This window comes from Leptonychotes weddellii, unplaced genomic scaffold (genome assembly GCF_054177405.1).
Source record: "Leptonychotes weddellii isolate Sample4059 unplaced genomic scaffold, ASM5417740v2 HiC_scaffold_4918, whole genome shotgun sequence".
NCBI lineage: Eukaryota > Metazoa > Chordata > Mammalia > Carnivora > Phocidae > Leptonychotes > Leptonychotes weddellii.
Genome location: NW_028016478.1, coordinates 598 through 10,910, shown reverse-complemented (window position 1 = coordinate 10,910; position 10,313 = coordinate 598). Strand labels below are relative to the sequence as shown.

The 10,313-nt window shown below is 41.1% G+C and overlaps 1 protein-coding gene across 1 annotated transcript; it reads right to left on the bottom strand.

Annotated features, from left to right (window-relative positions):
• Positions 1-201: 201 nt before the first annotated feature.
• LOC145719509 (tight junction protein 2-like) lies at positions 202-9,341 on the bottom strand. The gene is made up of 7 exons (XM_081810997.1): positions 9,196-9,341; positions 8,413-8,566; positions 7,006-7,114; positions 6,772-6,905; positions 5,182-5,248; positions 4,248-4,398; positions 202-351 (listed from the first exon to the last, which is right to left on the bottom strand). Exons 1-7 carry the CDS (start codon positions 9,319-9,321, stop codon positions 217-219), a joined length of 876 nt encoding a protein of 291 aa, XP_081667123.1. The 5' UTR covers positions 9,322-9,341; the 3' UTR covers positions 202-216.
• Between the last annotated feature and the right edge of the window lie 972 nt (positions 9,342-10,313).

Here is a 10,313-nt window from a genome sequence, read left to right as displayed (position 1 = left end):
ATCACTGTTCAGAAAAGCAGTTTTATTCCAAACTGACACAACTGGTAAAATTATTTCGGTGCACAGAAAACATTTCTATAGAACACTAAGTGGTACCCAAATTTTCTCCACATACCTGTGACCCAGAAATTGAGTGTGAAGATATATTTCAAATTTTTAATACCCAGACTATTCTGGTCCCAAGATAGCTCTCTCATCCTTCCCCCACTTCCCAAATTAAAATAATGACCAGATTTGCTCACCATCAGCTCGGCTCTGAGCTAAAATCGTCACCATTTCACCTTTGGGGATTTCGAGCAGGTAGAGAACAGCGTCTTCCCGAACCAGCCCTCTGAAATCCTGTGTGTTCACCTGACAGGAAGGTCAAACAGAAAGACAACAAAAACAACGAAAAATAAGTTATTTTTAAAAAGATGCCACCTAAGATTTTGCTTTTATCAGGGCCCACCCAAAGCAAAACCCAGATGTAAAAAAAGTCTTCAGTGTCCCAACACAAGCCCTCCCAGTACCTGCTCTGGGCCTGGGCTATGTGCACATCACCACACCTTCCTGTCTCCCCACACTGCTAACCGTCCCTTAGAAATATGCCATTCCATCAAGGATTTGTCACTGAATCATATTAAAATTTCTTGCTATGCTTGTGTGTCTGTCTCTTCTTGAGTTTCCCACAGAAGTGGTCAGGGAGGTAATATACAATTATGAAACATAACTATAATGCTATAGGGAGTGGTGGAGTCTTATGGCAAACAGATATGCTGGCCCAGCTTAAGGTATTAACACTTTAAATTGATTCAAAGAAAAGCCTGAAAATAAAAATCCAATTCTACCTTTCTCCTATAGCTTCTCTCACCTAAAAGGTTTTTAATATGAAATTGAAGAGCATTAGCCTAATACATAGGCTTATATATTTAAGCTTCTGGCACACACTTATTTCTGGCAAGGAACCACAACATTTATCCCCCACTGACCAGAGAGGACACAGTAAATAGCTTTTGAAAGATGTTAGAAAGCAAGTAAAACTGAAATGTGGCACAAAGAAAAAGACATTTTGGAATCTTTGTTCAGTACTTTAAAACCATTTTAAAACAGAATTACAAATAGTTAAGTATAAAAATTATTTTTAAAGTCCCTAATATTTTAATAATAAAGAAGTAAAAAGATAAATTCCTATGAAATACTTTTTTCAATCACTGAGGACTATAGAATCCTTTATCACTGAAAAAAGTCAGTAATTGAGCCTAATTTAAGGTTGGAATTTGTGATTAAGTAAAAATAGGCATTAGGTTGACACTTGGTGCTTTTGAAATGAAGTAATTTGTTAAAGCAAGCTCATTAACTTTTCCTTTGAAACAATATTTAGCATTTAAGAGATCTCATTCCCATGTCTCTATCCCCCAGTTAGGGATCATCACACTTTAGATCTAATCCTTTCTTGTGCCATTTATCTATGTAGACCTGAATCTGTGTGTATGGCCACATGTTTTCATATGCACTGTATGTGCTTTTATTTAAAGACGACAAGGCCATAGGGCTTAAGGGAAGACCTTGAGGGTCCCTTTGTCCATCCTATGGCCATGTGGGACAGACCTTCCATCAAGCCAAAAATACAGTGGTCAAAATTAAGTCACAGGTGGTAGCTACTTAAAAACTTAGGAGTTTCTTTCTCTTTTCCATCCCATAAAAGTTTCTGAAAGAGAAGTAAGAACCATACCAGATAAATTATAAGCAAAGAGACAGTCAAGCCAAGCATGAAAACACACAGACTTCTGCTACTGGTAAGGCATACATCCTGCCACAGCACACTAGTGCGTTGGCTCCATTTGTCAGTCTGCCACCTTTACAGAGGGAAGAGCTGCACTTAAAAACCCTCAGCAGAAAAAAGTTATTAGTAAATGTACAGACTTCATCACATACATTCAATTTGGCCATGAAAAGGAACATCGAAACAAATTACAGTTAAAAAGGCCAGGACAGGGGCGCCTGGGTGGCTCAGTCATTAGGCGTCTGCCTTCGGCTCAGGTCGTGGTCCCGGGGTCCTGGGATCGAGCCTCCCATCGGGCTCCCTGCTCCGTGGGAGGCCTGCTTCTCCCTCTCCCACTCCCCCTGCTCTCTCTCTGTCAAATAAATAAAAATTTTTAAAAAGGCCAGGACAGCACTTTGATACTGGAAGGTTAGGTTGTACAGTCCTCTCCAAGGAAATACCCTCTTTCATTATCTATTTCGTAGTCTACAGGGGCTAGCCATGTCTTCTGTGATCCTGAAAAGGATTCGGTATCAGCTACAGCTTTTGACTGTAGAGCAGCTTCTCTGCCCCAGTAGGTGAACTCAATCTTTTTAGACCCTTTGTAGAACTGAGGGCTCCTTTAACAGAAAATTTATTTACGCCCAAGAACCAGCTATCTTTTGTCTGACTTTCAGATGGGATGGGTGGAGGGGGGCGCCAGTTCCCATATTTTTTTCCTGGTCTTTCACCAGGGTAATAACAGGAAACAAGACACGTTCGTAAGTATAAATGTTGCGTACCGTGACTTTTACCCATGGAAATGACTCTCCCCATCTTTAACAACTTACAGAGAAGTCTGTCAAGCCCAGAGGTGAAGTCACTATCTTTTTCATGGAAATTCAGAAAATCTCTCTTCCCCTAGGATACAAAAATATTTTATCCTTGAACCTTCATGAGCAAAGGCTTCCAAATTCCTGACTTCCTATGGCCCCACACTAGTTAGAAAATAATGCTTTTTCTTCTTTGGCATCAGCTCAAGAGTAAATTGGTATGAGCTGGCACTCTGATGGGATTCTTATCAGTAGCACTTGGTAAATGGTATTTCCTAGGATCATGTGGTACCACGAGGTTCACTCAGATATATTTAGTCTTCAAGGCCCTGACCAGAGCCAGAGGGTCTAGAATATCACTGGAAAGCTTCAGCAAAGCTCATGATCAAGTTTTGCCCTTCATCTGCTCCAGAAATGAAATCTGAACTGCCATGAGGCCAAGAGCCAAGAAGGAAGAGGACCACCTATTTTTGTGCTCTGCTGCCTGCTTCCTTGGGAATTGTGCAACTTTTTTTCTCCCCTCTCCTTTGAACTGAGATGCTTCTACCAGACCCCCTAATAACTCGTAAGAAATGCAAGTTTACAGAAGCAGAAATTCCAGTAAAGACGGTTCCCTAGGAACTGTCTATATTTTTATATAATCACAAGATACTTGACATTCTCAACGTTTATTCAGAAGTCAATGGACAATGTATCTCATGAAATGTCAAAGCTGAGTTATTTATGGTTAAGATGTTATTTGAGACAGAGCAAGAGAGAGAGAGAGAGAGCACAAGGAGGGTGGAGGGGCTGAGGGAGAGGGAGAAACAGGCTCCCTGCTAAGTAGGGAGCCCGACGGAGGGGCTTAATCCCAGGACCCTGAGATCATGACCTGAGCCAAAGGCAGACACTCAACTGACTGAGCCACCCAGGCGCCCCTGTTTGTTTTTCAAAACCAATAGATTATATAAACATACATACTTAGAGTATGTATTTCTCATATAAACATACATACAGTAACCTTAATATTTGATTAACTGATTAACTGTTCCTGGTCAATTTTAGATGTAAACAACATACTGAGTGGCAGCAACTTTGTTACTTTCCAATGGTGAGAAGAAAAGACATTGTCCTTCCTATTTTGTGCCAGAAACTTTGCTAAATGCCTTGTGAATGTTATCCATTCTAATCTTCCCAGGGCCCCTACAAAGCAGGTATTCTCATCCCCATTGAACAGATACAGAAACCTGAGTCTCAGGGTTGAACAAGGGTCACAGAACTAATGAGAGGCTGGGGCAGGATTCAAGGCTAGAGATCTAAGCCAATAGCCACCTCTGTTCAAGTACAGCACATGGCCTTAAGAGTGACAACGAGACAAGGAATCAACAAAAAACCAAACATTAGCAAGACCTTTTGAGAGATCTTCCCCCCAGGCCTTAAGTTAGAATCTCAATTTTTTTTTGTTAAGCCAACTAATAAAAATCTTTGCAAGGGTCTTGAACACTATAAATTCCAACAGACACAGGGATGAGTTTTGGGTTCCAGGACTGAGCAGACAGGGCCCATTTGAGGGAAACAGACCTTGCACATGGCATCAACAAACCTGCAACTGGTCTATTTTCACAAGCTAGACTACTTCTTCTTCCCTTTCATAAGACCCCAGAAAACCCCACTCCTTCCCAGTAATGTCTAGAAACAGGGATGGTCTTTCCTACCTTCAGAATCTGGTCCCCTTCTTGAAGGCCTTCTTGTTCTGCCGAGGTACCCTCTTGAATGCCAGCCACAAATATCCCAACGTCATTGCCACCAGCCAGCCGGAGGCCCACGCTGTCTCCCTTCTTAAACCTCACCATTTTGGTGTTGGGACTACAATGAGTTCAGTTTTAGAAAAGAAAGAAGGGAGATTTTTCTTTGTAAAGAGGGAACCAACATTAGCAGTGAAAGATTTAATTTCTTCTAGCTGTAGAGAGATTCACATGTTAAAAAGCTCTCCTTTTTAGCTCTTTATCTTTTTGGGGACTGTGAGATGAGTATCAGTAGGCCCACTTAACTGGTTAGTAAGGAGAAATACAGATGCTTAAATAAACTCATTCAAGATCAGAAAGCAAACAGAAGGCAGGGTTGGGCCATCTGACTCCCAGTTCAGGATTCTTCCAAAGGAAAGCCTGCTGCCACCACAGCCTTGGTTCAGCAAGACCAGACATCCTACTCCAGGAGCTGCCGCTCTTGACCACCACTGAACCAGGGGTTCTCATTATCCCGAGCACAGCACTGTGTCATTTCTCCCCTCCCTCCCCTCCCTCAGGATACTGCAGCCCCTAACAGAGGCCCTGTAGTAAAGCCGTACTTCACCTATATGGGAGTTACTGATCTGGTGAACTCAAATACTCAGAATCACATTCTGGAAAAGTAGCCAGATAAGTAGACAAGCATTCAAAGTTAACGTCACAAAGTTCCCCCAATTCCACATTTTACGTTCCTACAAGTTATTTCTTTCTTGTAAACACCAGCAATAGGGGTAGGTTAAAGGTGGCTAATTACATGCAAAATCATCATCTGTAGTTAAAAAACACCATTCTTCTGGATTTCAGTTAACGAGACTGAGTTGTGAGGAAGGAGAAAGGAAGAGAGTGAAACTGAAATACATACCCATATATTGCTTCATCTTCAGGACTAGGATGAAGAAAAGTTCTTGGGGCTGCTTTTGGTTGAGGAGCTGTGGATAAAAAAATGTATCATTACCAACCTGGATTAACAGGAGTGAGTCTGTCTCTACAAAGATCATAAAATCCACAAAATTGAAGTCTGTACCTTATGTTACATATAAGCCATCACCTCAAACAAAAATAAGTCTTTAAAGTGAAATTTAATGTTGAGGCATTAGCAGGTGCCAATGGTTTCTCAAAATAAGCAGGGTAACAAATGAAACTTCCAAAATGCAAGGTGCACAATCACATGCAAAAGAAGAGAGTATTTTTATAACTTAAAAAACACATAAATTTGTCTTTTCCATCAACAAATATTTAAGCATGTAAAATCATGATGGTAATTTTAGGGTGATGGGGGCAGGGCTGGGGGATGGGGTGGAGATCAGAAGCAGGAGACAAAAGGACTTCAACTAATCAATTAAGAGAAAATGTGACTGTGACAGGATTGGAAATAGATATATTTGGTCTCTGCCCCCAGTTCCTGATACACAGCTCCTAAAATCCCTGTATTTCAGGAGTGGTAGGGGTGCCAGGAGCATCTTCAGCTCTCTGCTTTGTCTTCAATTCCTGACACAGAACTGCTACATCCCTTGGAACTTCCTGGGTCGTAGAGCATCTCTTGATCCAGAGAGATAACTCCTAGATAGCCTTGGATGGGGGCTGGTCACGAGAAAGAGCAAGCCATGATTAGAAGCTTGAAACTTTCAGCCTACCTCCCCACCATCTGGGAGGGGACAGGGGTTGGAGACTGAGGTAATCATTGATCACGAACATGACAGAGACTCCATAAAATCCATAAACTATGGAGTTTGCAGTGCTTCAGGATTGGTGAACTCATCGAGATACTGGGAAGTGTGGCATGCCTGGAGATGTCCTCTCAGACATGGCAGCTCTGTGCCCCTTGCCCTGTACCTTGCTTCCATTTGGCTGTTCTTCAGTTGTAGCCTTTATAAGAACTGGTAATAGTAAGTAAAGGGCTTTCCCGAGTTCTGTGAGCCAACCTAGCAAATTACCAAACCTGAGTGAGGAGGGGGTTGTGGGATCCCTTTGTTCAGAGCTGGCTGGACAGAAGTATAGGTGGCACCTGGGAAATGGGAGTGGTGTCTGAAGTGGAAGCAACTTACTGGAGTTCTTACTGGAAGCATCCTTCACCTGCGGGGTCTGCACTAATCCTGGGTAGACAGTGCCAGAACTGAACAGAAAAGACAACCAGTTGGTGTCTGGAGAATTTGAGGATTGGTAGCTGAGTAGGGGAGAAACCCACACATTTGCTGTCAGAAATGTTACGAGCAGAGCAGTTTGGGTTGGGATCAGGGATGACACAAGGACCATAACTAATCAAATATAACAAAATGGGATCAATCTGTTGGCATATGGAAAGGGCTGTTATTCTTTATGTTTTTTCAGTATTAAAAGAGACTGGAGTTGTCTTCCATATATAAGAATGATTTTTTAAAATTTCTCTCTCCTTCTGGCCACCCTCTGGAATTACCAAGAGCACACTTTTGAACACATTTAAAAGGACCCTCACCTGGTGGTTCCTCTTGGCATCTGGGTTCCTTGCTGTTCTCTGTGCCAACCGCAGCTGCAATATCCCCCGTGGACTTGAAGGGGGTGGGTGTGGCGCCCATTCTGGACCATCTGTTCTGCGTGTCCTCTCTTGAACTTAAGCACACATCACATTAATGTCTCCTAACGTCACTGCAAATATGTATGTGTATATGCTCACGGTGTCACGTGTGAGGGGAAGTATACATCATCTTACTTTGGCCTTTCCTTCAGCTTTTCATTTGAGGAATGATAGTCATAATCGGAATACTGCTGCCGTCTCTCCTCTGGAGAAAATGATCGGTTTGACTCTATTTCTGAGATATCTGGTTTCAAAAATAAGAAAAGACTTCTTATTAAAATATTTAAGACCTGTACCAGAAATGATACTATTCTCTGGGTAAGGCAACATGGGAAATGGAAAAGAGGCAGGCAGTAACTGTGCTATTAGTCTAACAGTCTTCCCTTGAAGAAAATCTGAGCCTCTAAAGGGAAAGGCTTTAATGAATCAAGAGGAAGCCAAATTCAGAATTTTATGTTCCTCTTTCGTTACACTTTCTTTCAAAGCTGCTACTGAGGAATCAAAATTCAATTACTGGATCATATACGTATACAACACTCATTTTTAACCACACAGAACAGTGCTTCTCAAACTTTAATGTGCATATGAATCACCTGGGATCTTATTAGAATGTAGATGTTCTGGGGCAGGGCCTGCAATTCTGTGATTCCAGCAAGCTCCTGGATGTTCATGCAGCTGGCGGGCTGAGCTCCACACTTGGAATAGCAAGGAAGTAACCTATAAGCACCCAGCATGTTGGGATTATTTCTCATGCTCTGTTGTCCTGCACTGCACTCATAGCAGTAACCAAATGATTAGACTTTTAATATAATGGGAGCTAAACTAAGTCTTAAGATTTTATAAAGTAATTCTTTAAAAAATCAACACGTCTGTCTTCAAACTTGAGAACTTAATATTTTCTAAATTCTTCTGCACGAAGGCAGTACTAGGTAATTAGTTAGGAAGAATCATGCCTATTTTTTTTTTCATGCCTACTTACTTTTATTGGTAATTTATACATGGTTAAAATGTTACTCCATGTATAATTCATATTCAAGAAATGAATATTGCTTCCTAAGACAGAAGAGGTGATACAGATTGCTTATCAATGAATACCACAGTATTCAGCCATTCTGATTGATTCTTTACGATAGTGTCTACCTATTTTAGCTATCTTCCATGACCCTCTCTTTGTTGGAAATATTCATATGAACTTTTTAAAAATCTACAAGAAAGTTCAAGAATGAGCAATTTACAAATGGATGTGGTTAGGTCTTTGAACCACTCATACATACATTTTTTCTAATAAGTTTTGTTTTCAGTGGCCTCAATCAGAGTCCACTGAGGAGTTCATGAGTGTACCCGAATGTCATACTGGAAAGCTAATTTCAACAGACACTTTAACAAGAAAATAACCACCACTTACTGGAATTAAAATTTAAAAGAGAAGCTTTTGTTGGAAATTTAGCTTCCAGCTAGACGGCTATGCTAAACTGCGTGGAGAATGCAAAAGCAACAGCCTTCCTTGCTTCCAGCTAAGCTCAAAGCCTCCCCCTTCTTTACCTTCTATTTCTGAGTCGCTGTCATCTAATGATGGGATGTTGATGAGCGTTTGCTTGCTGTCTCTCAACACCACTAGCTGGAGTTTTCCTCTTGACTTTTCTATCAGTTTTCGAGCGTCCGTTAAAGACATGTTCTCAGTTACAGTTCCATTGATCTGTGTTCATGAGTAACGGTCATGTTACACGCAATACAACTACTCACAGTGAAATAGAAAGTTTGTATTTTCCCCTTCTAAAAGCGTAAAGGCTTTTGCTCTACTCAGATATGGGCTTTAGGATGACTGACTAAATAAAAATGAATTATCCTTCAAATTAAATATAACCCTGCACGCTGGATCCCAAATAACAGGCATGAGAGAGCTGTGGTATACTTAAGTTACTCTGCTAATTTATTTAACTTCCAAGCTCAAGATGATGGTTTGGTTTACTACTGGAACATGTTGTTTCCTGACTAGGGAGGTTTATAAAACTATTAAACATTCAGCATTCATATACTACCAACTCTCCCCCTCATCTTTCCTTAGTTAGGGAATAGGAGCTTAAACTTTAAACAGGGAAGAAGAAGGTATTCATTGAGGTTTTTTTTTTTAAACTGAAATTACACTATTACAAATCTCCATGTCTGGTTTCTGTGATAAAAATCTCACCCTGCTGGCCCCTCCCAGCTTTTGTCTTACTATTGACTCCCATCTCAACAAAGCTTCACCGTGTCGGCACTCAGATGTGAAATTTGGACTAGAAAGCCAAACAGGAATTCAGTTGTTCTCTATCCTGGTACTCCCACCTTGAGAATTATGTCTCCTTCATGCAGGTTGCCATCCTTAGTTGCCAGACCAGTTCTGGTCATTTCCTTTATGAAGATCTGACTCCCAAGCCGAAGACCGTACTCTAGGGGACAAACCATACACATATTTCATCCACTTGTGCAGAACACTTAGTCTGGTTTTTAGGTGAATTTAAAAATATTTATGAAAGATTAATTTTGCCTGTGGGACACTCTGTAGGACAACTAGCCTGGACTCATTGAAAAAGTCAGTGTCATAAAAAACAAGAGACAGAGAGGGACTGTTCTAGATTAAAAAAGATATAAAAACCAAATGTGATGCATGAACCTTCACTAGAACTTGATCCAGTATGGGACAGAGGTGGGGGTGGGGTAGATTACATTTTTTTTTAAGATTTTATTTATTTGACAGAGAGAGACACAGCGGTAGAGGGAACACAAGCAGGGGGAGTGGGAGAGGGAGAAGCAGGCTCCCCATGGAGCAGGGAGCCCGATGTGGGGCTCAATCCCAGGACCCTGGGATCATGACCTGAGCCGAAGGCAGACGCTTAACGACTGAACCACCCAGGCGCCCCTAGATTACATTATTTTGAAGCAAGTTCAAAATGAACCATACTACAGTATATTAAAAGGGGTATTAATGTTACTTTTCTTAAGAACCGGTAATGGCATTACAATTATATAGGAGAATGTTCTTATCCTCTGGAGATACCTGCTGAAATATTTAGGGGTAAAGGGCCACCCTTGCAACTTACTTTCAAGCAGTTCCAAAAAACCACTGAGAGATAGAAGTAGTGTGAGAAAGGAAGAGAGGAGGAAGGGGGGAAAAGGAGAAAGAAGACAAATGTGGCAAAATGTTAACAAATGGAAAAACTAGGTGAAGGCTGTATGAATATCTGCTCTAAAATTAACACTACACTTAACATTAAACTGGGAACAAAAAAACCAATTCAGTACATCTCAGTAAACATGTTCTGACAACCCTGTTGTCTATACAGGAAGACACTGCCAGTAGTATTCCCTTCATGTGTAACGACTGAGACATGTGGGGTTTGGCCCTGAAAAAAGAAAAGAAAAGGGTCAGTACGCTAGGCAAAGCAATAAAGTATTTAACTAAA

Excerpts from the sequence above, each read along its gene's own strand:
- LOC145719509 (XM_081810997.1), bottom strand. The coding sequence starts at position 9,321 with ATGTGTATGGTTTGTCCCCTAGAGTACGGTCTTCGGCTTGGGAGTCAG. Across the intron at positions 5,249-6,771 it reads ATGCCAAGAGGAACCACCAG|CTCCTCAACCAAAAGCAGCC; the intron begins GTGAGGGTCCTT and ends TTTTATCCACAG. Across the intron at positions 4,399-5,181 it reads GAAGATGAAGCAATATATGG|TCCCAACACCAAAATGGTGA; the intron begins GTATGTATTTCA and ends AACTCATTGTAG.